At 39.0% G+C, this 12,613-nt stretch overlaps 1 protein-coding gene across 1 annotated transcript in view; it reads right to left on the reverse strand.

The window, feature by feature from the left end:
• LOC117416518 (cytosolic phospholipase A2-like) overlaps window positions 1–12,613 on the reverse strand; it is a 38,771-nt gene that overhangs the window by 18,712 nt on the left and 7,446 nt on the right. The window contains exons 3-9 of the mRNA XM_034027639.3: window positions 8,879–8,960; window positions 5,271–5,419; window positions 4,079–4,198; window positions 3,462–3,499; window positions 2,913–3,057; window positions 1,985–2,121; window positions 106–328 (exon numbers count right to left, since the gene is read on the reverse strand). Of these exons, the coding sequence (XP_033883530.3) occupies window positions 106–328; window positions 1,985–2,121; window positions 2,913–3,057; window positions 3,462–3,499; window positions 4,079–4,198; window positions 5,271–5,419; window positions 8,879–8,960 (894 nt within the window). The remainder of the gene's footprint in view (window positions 1–105; window positions 329–1,984; window positions 2,122–2,912; window positions 3,058–3,461; window positions 3,500–4,078; window positions 4,199–5,270; window positions 5,420–8,878; window positions 8,961–12,613) is intronic.

The following is a 12,613-nucleotide window of genomic DNA, read 5'->3' on the forward strand; positions in this document are numbered from 1 at the left end:
AAAACCATTTTATACATATGAAGAGTATTTTAATCAAAAGACCTCTGCAATTCCAACTTAATCAATTACACTTTAAAGAAGCACTCGCGGGAAGGCTGCTCTTACATCGTGGATGAGGGTCTCCCCAATGAGCATGCCGAAGATGTCAGTGAAGGTGACTGGCTGTCCACATGCCTTCTTCTTCCACAGAGCCTCGATGTAGCGTTTGATGTTCTGCGGCCGGAGCAGGAAAAGCGGGTTGCTGCTGACGCTTTTCATCAGCTCCTGGTTGATCTCTTGTGGCCCTTTCGTCGGGAAGTCCGGGTGAGAATACAGCGTTGACATGTACCTAATGCACAGCGATTGCTTTATTAAATACAAGTTAAAGTGTTACAGAACCCCCTATAGTATTTACAGGAAACACATTACCTGTGCTGTATCCCATGGCTGTCCATGTTTTTTTTTTATATACTTTTATTCACGCACCACCTGTAAATCAATTAGGGAATTAATTTATTTCAATTTTTACTAGGGAATGTTCACCAGGAGAAAAGAGAATTTGTCTTCTAAACATCCAGCTCATGCTCACTCCTGCAACAATGCTGATGCTCTGATTGCAATTAGGGCCTGTGGCAGTGTGCCGCGCCCCTGTGCATATCTTTGTGTTTCATGTTGTCTGTTATAGTGTTGCATGCGATTAATATGGGTCTGTATAGGACAGGTGATTTAAAATACATAGTTGTATTTAGGCGCAGGGATTACACAATCACTTCACTTGAAGATAAAGTATGTAAAAGTATGTGAGCATGGGGATTGCACAAATTAGTTCATGTGCTGGGATTCAAGTGAATAATTCATTAGTAATTGAGTCACACTCGGGGTTGGGTGTTCAGGGAGAAGGATAATAATTTAAAATAATAATTATGGAGGCTGTGTAGTCCAGTGGTTAAAGAAAAGAGCTTGTAACCAGGAAGTCCCCGGTTCAAATCCCACCTCAGCCACCGACTCATTGTGTGACCCTGAGCAAGTCACTTAACCTCCTTGTGCTCTGTCTTTCGGGTGAGACTTAATTGTAAGTGACTCTGTAGCTGATGCATAGTTCACACACCCTAGTCTCTGTAAGTCGCCTTGGATAAAGGCATCTGCTAAATAAACAAATAATAACAATTGCTATCGTGCTGGAGGGCCAGCACGATACATGTTGTGTGTTTAGTGTTCGTCCCGTTTGTTAGTGTCTGTCTGTTTTTGCCAAAGTGCTGTTTTGTTTTGTCTACAGTGTTTTTCGTTTGTTCAAAACCTTTTATTTTATTTGTGTTAATAAAACACTGAGCGTCGCAGCGTCTCAGTTTCGCCTGCAGTTGTTGTGTGTCTTGCATTCATTCCCTGGCCTGACGTCACCCCTACAGCCAGCCTGTTCACAGTGCCATATGATGGAAACCAGCATTGTTGCACGAGTGAGCGTGATTATTATTATTATTATTATTATTATTATTATTATTATTATTATTTATTTATTTATTTATTTATTTATTTATTTATTTATTTATTTATCTAAGGTGATTTACAGGTGCTACAGTGCAGTACAATGTAAGATAAATATTTAAATACAGTATGGTTTACAAGTTCAGTAATACTACTAGAATACAATATGAACTAGCATGCAACATGTTAGGATTACAACATATATCTACAGAGACATTGTGGTGCAATAGTGCATTAGCTGACGTACGCTTCCAAGTAAATGTAGAGAAATGTATCTCTTTCAAAAGAGACATCAATATGTTTAAAAATATAATGCTGTGATGCGGACAACACGGGACACAGCAAAGGTAACATAATGCATTTCTTGTAAATTTGGCAGGGTGTTCTATAACATTTTAACTTCAACTTTAAAAAAAATGTTATTAAAGATGCTTTTCTGTAACACATCCATAGTTTGATATGACTATTTATAAGGCGTTTCACCTCCCCATTGTCAGTTCAAGGACATTCCAATAGCACTTACCATGTGGATCCTGAGAGTCCCGCAACATATGTAACACAGTCTAGAACCCCAGATTCATAGAGAGCCTTCATCACCCCAGAGAACCCCACCATGGCTCGAAATCCACCTCCAGAACCCAGTACAGCAACCACCGGCACCTTCACACATACAAAGCATAGTTTCACTTGGAATAACTACATGGTGTTACCATCAACCCCATCAAGAGAGAGGCTTCCAATTCCAAGCATGACAATTACTTTACCTAAATTAACATTGTTTAGTCCAAGATTAGTGCTAATCAGGGTTTGTAAACTGTGCAAATAACTCCACTCAATTTCCTAATATACCCGGTTTACCTCACAGTAACTTCAGGACATGTCAATTGTACTTATTTTAGAATGCGATCTACATGTAACTCTAGCCGGTGGTGGAACCACAGTCAAAAGGCTTCTGAGGCTACCAGGTAGCAGTATAGTGTGATTATGCTGCGGAGAACTGTACAGTATTCTTCCCTTGCTCTAAATTTATTTCACAAACAAGGGGGATCTAGAGGGCTAATTAATTAAATTTGAGTTCACTGAGAGAAGACTGTCAGGTTATATGCCAGTTCTCTGCATTAAACAGGGTTTAGGCACAACAGTTTTGGGGGCTGATTTTGTCTCTGTTTATAGCAACTATATTTGGCAAAATGAGTAAGACAAAAAAAGTCTTGCTACTACTATAAAACTAGTCAAATGCAACTGGGTTTGTTAGGGAGTAATGACAGAGGCAGAGTTTCCTTGTGGTTAGAGCTGCTGTATGAGTGGGGCACCGTTTGAATGCAAGCCTCTGATTCATAATGCATTGTTCAGCTCAGTTTCACACAAAAGTGTGTATGAGATAAGTTGCACACTGTACAGTGCATGCCTGATGAAGTAGGCAGCAGACCTGGATTAATTTATTAACTCACATCCCGTTCTGATGATGGAAGACAGCGACCCTTCTCCATTCTCAGGAGTTTCTTGATTCCCAGCATCACTCGCTCCTTGCGCTTCTGCCGGAACATCTTCTCTTTGTCGCACAGCGCCATGCTGAAGCGCAGGTCCGTGGACGAGCTGGGAGCAGAGAGCATGGCAATGTCAATGTGAAGGCAGGGACTGTGCTGTGCTCTCTGGAGTGATAAATTTGGGCTTTTTAGTTTGTATCTGGATGTCTATATGCAACTGAAACTGGTGATGTCAATCACTGTGAAATTAATTAAAACAGTAATCTACCTATGCCTTGCAGCAATACAATGAGAAAATAGTGATGGGAAAGAGAGTTCTGTCTAATGATGTCAGTGCGTGTTAATGGTGATAAGCCATTTGTGCAGGTGTGTGTGTGTGTGTATTTATTCAAATGTTATTTTTCAGCGTTGAAGGTCATGGATAAAGTCTTCCATCGTAACTCACAGGAGATGGTATGCTGAACTATGAAATGAACAAAGCATAATAGTTAAATAGTGGAGTGTGATACATACCACACCTCAAGGGTCATCTCTAGAAACACTTTAGTAACCTGTTAAAAAAAAAAAGTAATCCTTAATAGTAAAATTGCTTGGTCCTGACCAAGGATGTGTGTGTGTCAAATACAAAAAGGATTGTTGAATTCAGAGTGGAGAGGAATATGTGTCTTTTCAACAATAGAGCCCACTTGATTAGGTCTGTTCTAAAAAACATACATGAAAGGTAAGGCACCAATATATATGGCAAAACATGAGGAATGTACAATAAATGGGAAGAGTACTGTTAACTGCAAAATTAAAGTGAAAATGTACCCAAATGTATAATCATTACTGCAGGGGCATTCAGAACAGAAAATAGGAGGCACTTTTTTACAGAGAATTGTGAGGGTATGGAACCAACTCCCCAGTAATGTTGTTGAAGCTGACACCATGGGATCCTTCAAGAAGCTGCTTGATGAGATTCTGGGATCAATAAGCTACTAACAACCAAACAAGCAAGATGGGCTGAATGGCCTCCTCTCGTTTGTAAACTTTCTTATGTTCTTATGTTCTTAAAGATCTAGCTACATTAACGCACTTGGCCAAATGACCTTATATTTCCATGTTTATTTACACTATGAATCCAGTCTTACTTTGCCGATGAGGAATGGCACCTCCTTTGTTTGCCCAACTCGGATTGTTTCGCAGGAGATGGGAAACGTCGTGCTGCCCAGAGTCTCGTCCATAACGTAGTTAGCATCCATTAGAGTGATCTAGAAGGAGACAGGCAACAGACTGTAGCTGGGGGTGTAACTGTATGGAGAGGACCCGTTTAGGTTGTATTCATAAAGTATGTTTACCTCTCAGGCTTAACTTATTTTTCACCATGTGTTTTGATTCTGCGGTAACAGGATGTGGCCATTTTATGAGTGTTTATGTATTTCATCTCCGGCCTTTTGAATGACTGTATGCAGTCTGGCAGTGAGCATGTACAGAAGGAGAGAGCGCTTAAACCCTTAAGGGTGTAACAGAAGACATGAGCTCTGGAAGTGGGAAGCTTTTCCAATGTGTGAAGTAATTAAACTCTGATAGAATATACTGTATTATTCAAACAGGAACCTGCTTTACCCTTTACGCTCAAATATAAGTAACAAAGCTGCTGCAGTTGAGCCTCCAGCTGATGTTATTCATCCACTAACTGTCCTGTCTAGCTCCCTAGCTAGCCTGCTATCTTCAAGGACTCTGCTCTCAAGTGTGATGGACCCTCTCTTGCTACCTGGACCAAGATTTTCATTACACATGCTTCAAACTTTTTTTATTATTATATTATACAGTACATTTAAAGTTTAAAGTCATGGCTAACCAGAATACTGGTTTAAAGAATGCTGGTTTAAGTCTTCATATTCAGCTCACATAAAAAAGTACCACTTTACGCCAAGACAATGTGACACCTGGAGCTGAAAAAATGCATTTATTTTTTTTTCCATATTATTATTTCTTTCTTAGCAGACGCCCTTATCCAGGGCGACTTACAATTGTTACAAGATATCACATTATTTTTTAAATACAATTACATTATTTTTTACACATTATTTTTACATACAATTACCCATTTATACAGTTGGGTTTTTACTGGAGCAATCTAGGTAAAGTACCTTGCTCAAGGGTACAGCAGCTGTGTCCCCCACCTGGGACTGAACCCACAACCCTCCAGTCAAGAGTCCAGAGCCCTAACCACTACTCCATACCGCTGCCTGTACCACTGCCCACTGCCTGTATGTTACTGTACTGATATGCATTATGTTATTTTAGATCATGATACAGGCTTGACTAATGACGATTTACCTCAAGTATATTTTCCTGGTTGGGATCCAGTATGAACTCATATGACTCATTCCACTTGGGATTGACATCATTGTTAATGTGTCTTGTCCTCCTCCTGCTTTCTGGAGCCGAGGAGATGAATAGCTCAACGTAGGGGTCAGGAGTATCAACTGGAGGGAGGGCAGAAAGAGAGTGGACATCACTTTCACAACGATCAGGCCAGATATTACTAAACTGTTTGGACTCTTTAATTGTTTTTCATTTAAATTGCCCATGCATCTCTATGACGAAAGTAAGCCATTAAAAATCAATCTTCAATTACATAACAAACTGCTTGTGCTTTTAAAAAAAAATGTATTTGAAGAGTGAAGCACCCCAAGTGCGGAAAAGTTACGATTAAACTGCAGATTTTGCAGGCTTGGGTCTGATGTTCAGATACATCACCTGATTGTGCTGTCATCAGGTGAAGCTGCCAAGATTTGCAAGTGTTTATGCTAAATGTAGGCAACATCTGTAATTCATGTTCATTACATCGCATGGAAGGGCCACCTGGTTAAATATAGGAAGGCTCTGGCATTGGCTAGATCATCATATTATTCTAATTCAAATGAAACAAATACAAATAATCCTAGATTTATTTTTGCTTCCCTAGATACATTAATTAATCCTTCCACTGATATTCCTACTCTTGACATTGGAGCCTCACACAGCTGCAATGATTTCTTACATTTCTTTAAAAATAAAATACTAGACATCAGAAATGAGATTCCACAGAAACCTTTTATTAAGGAGGACTCCAGCACAATTTTACCAACTACACCTATTAAGGCGACTATGGGGGCTTTTTCCCTTACAGATTACCTTACAGGAAATGACAGCAGTAGTTCAGCATATGAGAGCTACTACATGCTCTCTTGATCCTATTCCTACAAAACTATTAAAAGATGTTCTTGGTGTTATTAATACCCACATTTTAAAAATTATAAATGGTTCACTTTCCTCCGGTATAGTTCCCTCAGCACTTGAGGTAGCTGTGGTAAAGCCTATGCTTAAGAAGCACAATTTGGACCCTAAAGTCCTCAATAACTAGGCCAATCTCCAACCTACCATTCTTAGATAAGGTTCTAAAGAGTTGTTGCAATTCAAATACAATCATTTTTAAATCTTAACAGTATATTTAAAAAGTTTCAGCCTGGTTTTCGTGCTGCACATAGCACTAAGATGGCCCTTGTCAGAGTTGTGAATGATCGGCTGACTCTTTCCATCAGTTTTAATTTAATAAGTGCTGCCTTTGATACTGTAGAGCATTCCATCCTACTGAATCGTCTTAAAAGCACAGTGAGGGGCTCCCGAGTGGCATATCCAGTAAAAGCACTCGCTAGAGTGCAGGATGCGCTCTATAGCCTGGACGTCGCGAGTTCGAGTCCAGGCTATTCCACAGCCGACCGTGGACAGGAGCTTCCAGGGGGCGGCGCTCAATTGGCCGAGCGTCGCCTGGGGGGAGGGAGGGTTAGGTCGGCCAGGGTGTTCCTCGGCTCACCGCGCACCAGCGACCCATGTAGTCTGGCCAGGCACCTGCAGGCTTGCCTGTAAGCTGCCCAGAGCTGCGTTGTCCTCCGACGCTGTAGCTCTGAGGCGGCTGCACGTTGAGTCTGCAGCGTGTAAAGAAGCGGGCGGCTGACGGCACACGCTTCGGAGGACAGCGTGTGTTCATCTTCGCCCCTCCCGAGTCAGCGCATGGGTGGTAGCGGTGAGCTGAGCCTAAAAAATAATTGGGCATTTCAAATTGGGGAGAAAATAATAAAAACTAATTGGCAACGACTAAATTATTAAAAAAAAAAATACAAATAAAAAGCACAGTGGGACTGTCTGGCCTTGCCCTATCCTGGTTCAAATATAATCTTTCTGATAAGTTGGTCTCTATTGGGGAGGTAAAATCGGCATTATCGGAAGGTGTCTGTGGTGTTCCACAGGGCTCCATTCTAGGTCCATTGTTGTTTTCATTATATATGTTACTGTTGGGTGACATTATCCGCAGACAGAGAGTGAACTTCCATTGCTATGCTGATGATATCCAGCTATATTTGTCCCTAAAGCCAGGAATTTCTTCTGCCTGGGTGTTAATAGCTACTTGCCTTACAGACATCAAGCATTGGATGTCACAGAATTTTCTAATGTTGAATTCAGATAAAACTGAGGTTATGCTTGTGGCATCACAGAACCAGCTAAAAGGAAATGTGGGATTACATGAGCTCGACCCTTGCAGTCTCTCATCAAAACTTAAACTAGAAATTAAGAATTTGGGTGTCATCTTTGATCCTGATCTATCATTTGAGACTCACATTAGGGAAGTAACTAAAGTATCTTTTTACCATTTGAGTTACTGATCCCGTATCTTCCAAACCGAACTCTGAGATCACAGGATGCAGGGCTGCTAGTTATTCTTAGAGTCAACAAAAGTAACACAGGAGGTAGGGATTTTTCCTGTAGAGCTACTAAATTATGGAATGCTCTGCCTTCATTTATCAGGGAAGCTGGGACCTTTACAGTTTTCAAGTCAAGACTAGAAACACACTTTTATAAAATGGATTTCTTATCTTAGTGGGTTTTAATGTAACTTTAAAATTGCTGTTTTTGTATTATGTGTATACTGATTAAATCTGTTATTTAAATGGGCTGAGTGTGGCAGTTGTATGCATGACATGCTATACAAATGTATTGTGGTTTGTTCTTTTTTTCTGCTATGTACTGTACAGTGCTTTGCGATACTTTTGTATACAAAGTGCTATATAAATGCAATAAATAAATAATAAAAATAAACTAGGTTATAGAATTCGACTAATGTTGCAATGAGAAGCCTTTGGTATATCTTTAGTCTTGTAATATAAAGTGATAGGATAATGTTGGTGATGTGTCAGCCTCTGCAAGGCAGCTGCAAATACAGATAACTGAAGTTCAAGTACAAAATGACTGAATCACTGTTGATAAAATCCATAGAAATTAAATAACAGCATCATGACCATGAATGAAAAATCTGAACTAAACATGAAAGAAAAAAAGCATTTTACTTTGTGAATATTAAAAAAGGCACAAATTCAAACTAAATCCACCACACCTAACATCAGCAACCAGCCAAGACATCCGTCAAATCTATGTGAGGTGAGGTTTATTTTTATTGTTTGTTGCTACAGTATGTACTGATATGCATTCCATTATTTAAGCCCATGATACAGGGTTGACTAATCACAATGTACTTTGGATTTTAGACACTATTCACTATTAGGCTGTAATGCTATATGATTGATACTGAAATCTAGATTTAGAGCATTAATGCCCAGCTCAATTGTATATGGTATCTGTGCTAAGGTTCTGTGCCTTTAAGACACAACTCAGAATCCTCAAACTCCACCCGAGATGGCTCAGAAGTGAAACCAGGTTCTCCTGGCCTAATACAGAGCCCTGTTATGTGAAGCAAGGATAAGACGGGGGCCAGAGTAGGGGCAGGCAAACAATCAGGCTGAAAGATTAATGGACAGAATAATGGTGGGAGAGCAACATGAGCCAACAACCGGTACCTAACACCACAAGGAGCTGCTCAGACAAAGCTCATGTGCAAGTTAAATACTTACGCAAGTCACCAATAGCTCCCTTAGTGACATGTTCGGCTCGTAACACAGTCACTTTGAACTTATGACAATACTGGTGTTCCACCTGAAAAAACAAGAATAAAGAGTACTTATATCTGAAAAGCTCCCCATAGCATACAAGACCTCTCGGGTATCAGGGATGTTTATTTCATTGAAGCTATTGAAATAAATCATGGTTGATGCGACTGAAAGTAAAGTGGATAGTGCTTGACAAATACTGTTGCTATCCAGGTTATTGCTTGACAGGATTATTAAACTTATCATGAGTGAAAAAGGTTTGTAGTTTACTTGGAACTTTTTAAGTACACACACACACACACACATATGCACGCACGGACACACGCATGCACGCATGCACGCACACATTTTTTTTGTTGTTTTGATACCCCTGAGGCAGAACGCCCTTGACACTGTTAAATCACTGATACCAATTGAAACATGAATTCTTTGTAAAGGAATTCCTTCCTTGATGTGGGACACAGCAATGTTGATGGTGCCATTGTTCAGATAAGAAGTTAAATGGAGGCCCTATGAAAATATGGAAGATGGTAAGAGATATGAACCATTCCTTCATGTTAAACTTCTATCCAGTTCAGACAAGTTCGGATAACCTGGTCTGCCAATAAATATGCTAAAGTTTTCTGACCACAAGCTGAGACACAGCAGACCAAATGTGTCATTTCCTTTTGCAGACACTTCCTCTTTATATTTCAGTACATATCCTCTATTCTTGTCTTTCACAATTTACAATATTTTCCACTTTACAGTACTAAATAATGTAAAAGCAGAGAAGTCAACACTTTCATTCACTCTTAATCATGCGCTCTGTTGTACTATGTACAATGCATTGTCAGCACAGATACAGCCTGCTACGAAGTGCTATTGCTACTGTATTTCAGTGAAACTGCATATTACCACCTACTCTATCACTGTAAATAATTTGCAGTTAATTTGCTCCACCACTCTTTAGGCACAGGATAAAAGGTTAAACATTTTAACATCAAGAATGCAAATTCACAAGAGAGTTAATGAAATGATGGCCTGATTTCAACGGGTGCATTCAAAGTAACAAACTGTGTTCACCCTGGATAACTGACCACAGTATGAAACAAAGCTTATATTTATAATATTAATATGAATGCAACTTTCTTTGGCTCTATGAGATTTGTCTTTTTAAAAGATTCTGCTTATCCCATGCTCATCACAGCTAGAGCCATCTCAGAGCACCTTCATTAAGATTTTTAAGCTGTACAACTGCTGCTATGGATTTTGACCCGTTAGTGAGTTGAGATTAACTGTAATTGTTTCTGCAAGCCTGGCTCTTTTGTGCAATGGCTAAGAAGCTTGATTGCTGTGAGTGTGGTAACTGATCAGCTCCCAGCCATTGCCCTGTTACACACAGTGGCGTAACTTTCAAAAGTGGAGGGGACAGTTTCTTCTGATGTATGCATAAAGATATCTATCTGAAATAATGAAAAAGTGAGGGGGACATGTCCCCGGTGTAAATTACGCCTATGGTTACACATGCACAAAAATACAACTGCCTATAAGTTGGATTTACCCCATTTTATTTGGTTTGTTTTGTTTAATACGCAGAGATTAAAATACACAATTCATAAGTGATTTAATGAGTATTTACATACTATAAACAAAACAAAACTTCAGTTCAAGTTACTCACTGGAAGTAATTCAATGTCACCAAGCCTTACATTTCATCAGTCTTGACAGTGGATATTCAAGTTCAAAGACATTTTTCCCCCGCATAGAATATATATAATTATATTTGAGAATGATTATCTATAAAGACAATTCTATCCGTAAAAACAGGGACAGACTCCTATCAGGACTGTATTGGTAAAGTATGTATAAAATATAATATGATGATAGCAACCAAATACAGAACACCTCTCCCCCCTCCAAATAAATACATAAATAAATAAATAAATAAATAAATAAACAGGGCTGCTACACCTGTATGCCTGATAACCGTACTTGCCTATTTATTTTGGATTATAAGTATTTTGCTTTGATTTTAGATAGTGGAAGCCACAGACTAAATGTTTATAGTGTGTAAAAATATCTCAAACCAAACATACTTTTAGAGAACAGAATTACATACAAAATTACTGCCTTGTAATTCAGACATAAACTAGATGCACCCCCTGCTCCACCTGGCACCCAACATACAGTAAACATAATATTTATCACTATCACAAAGTGAAATTTAAGCAATTCTTATATTTACACATAAAATGGGACCCCCTTCACTTTAGTTTATCAATAACAAATAACCCATCTATATTTTGTGATTACTTTAAGAACTGTAGCATTTAGTGTTATAAAGTGTAAAATTAAGGCATTAGAAAAAAAAACCTAATTACTTTATAATTAGGCTTGCTACTATTCGATTTTAATTTTTCTGCCAAATTGACGATTAATATCGACGTTTATTTTAGAAATAATTTTTTTATGCCGTTGAGAAACGCCTCCTTTCACGAAACCCAAAGAAACAAATTCCCAGGGCCTGAGGGAATCCTTAGGGAAATTACAGAACAGATTTTTAAACCAATATGTTATATATTCAATAAATCTATAAATAATGAAGCCATCTCACTGGGCTGGAAAATTGGCAATGTTGTTCCTATTTAAAAAGCGGGACAAATTTGACCCTGGGAACTGAAGACCTAGAAGTTTAACATCAATCATATGTAAAATCATGGAAACTGAATGGCCTTTTCTCATTCTAGAATTTCTTATGTTCTTAAGTACTTTAGAAGGAACATGCACTTAAAAATCACTCCAGCAAAACAAAAAGACTCAGCTCACCGCTACCACCCCTGCGCTGACTCGGGAGCGGTGAAGACGAACACATACTGTCCTCCGAAGCGTGTGCCGTCAGCCGACCACTTTTTTTCACACTGCAGACTCACCATGCAGCAACCCAAGAGCTACAGCATCAGAGGACAATACAGCTCTCAGGCAGCTTACAGGCAAGGGTCGCTGGTGTGCGGTGAGCCGAGGACACCCTAGCCGACCTAAACTAATTATTCAAACAGTGCTAAAATCCAAATTGCTAATCTATCCTACTTACTGTATATAAGAGACAATAACTAGTTATGTTCACAGCAAAGCGACTTTATTCCAAGTACAGTATCTATCACATTAATTCTCTTGACATTTGCAGGATCAATATGTTAAAAAAGTAAGTAATTTACTAATAACAATAGTTTGAACACCAAAAAATAAAACATAAAATGTAAGAAATATTCTTTCTTTTTTAAAAAACGTATTAAACATCTCTCGGGCGCCGGTCCCAGAATAGCAGTTGCAAACTGAACCGGCATCTACCTTGGTAGGGTGCAAACTAAAAAAAAATTATAATAATCAACACGGCATTTTGTAACCTGACTCAACAAAAACATTAACTTGTTGAATCCGGTATCCTCCACAATTGAAATTGGTTGCATGTCAGTTGCGAGCCTCTCAATAATCAACCGTGTTATGTTTTCAGCCCGAGTTTTACTGCATTTACTAGCATACACTTGCATTGTTGTTTGTCTCTGCGCTAGATCCAGCACCAGACATTGTATGTACAGCATACTTTATTTTCATGTGCTTTAACACTGTTCCTGTACTGCCACTGTAAGTAAGCTCTGCAGAGCATAGCCAGCATTTTACTTTTTGGTTTCCATTTTTATGGAAATATGCCCACATTTT

The sequence above is a fragment of the Acipenser ruthenus genome, chromosome 12 (assembly GCF_902713425.1).
Source record: "Acipenser ruthenus chromosome 12, fAciRut3.2 maternal haplotype, whole genome shotgun sequence".
NCBI classification, from domain to species: domain Eukaryota; kingdom Metazoa; phylum Chordata; class Actinopteri; order Acipenseriformes; family Acipenseridae; genus Acipenser; species Acipenser ruthenus.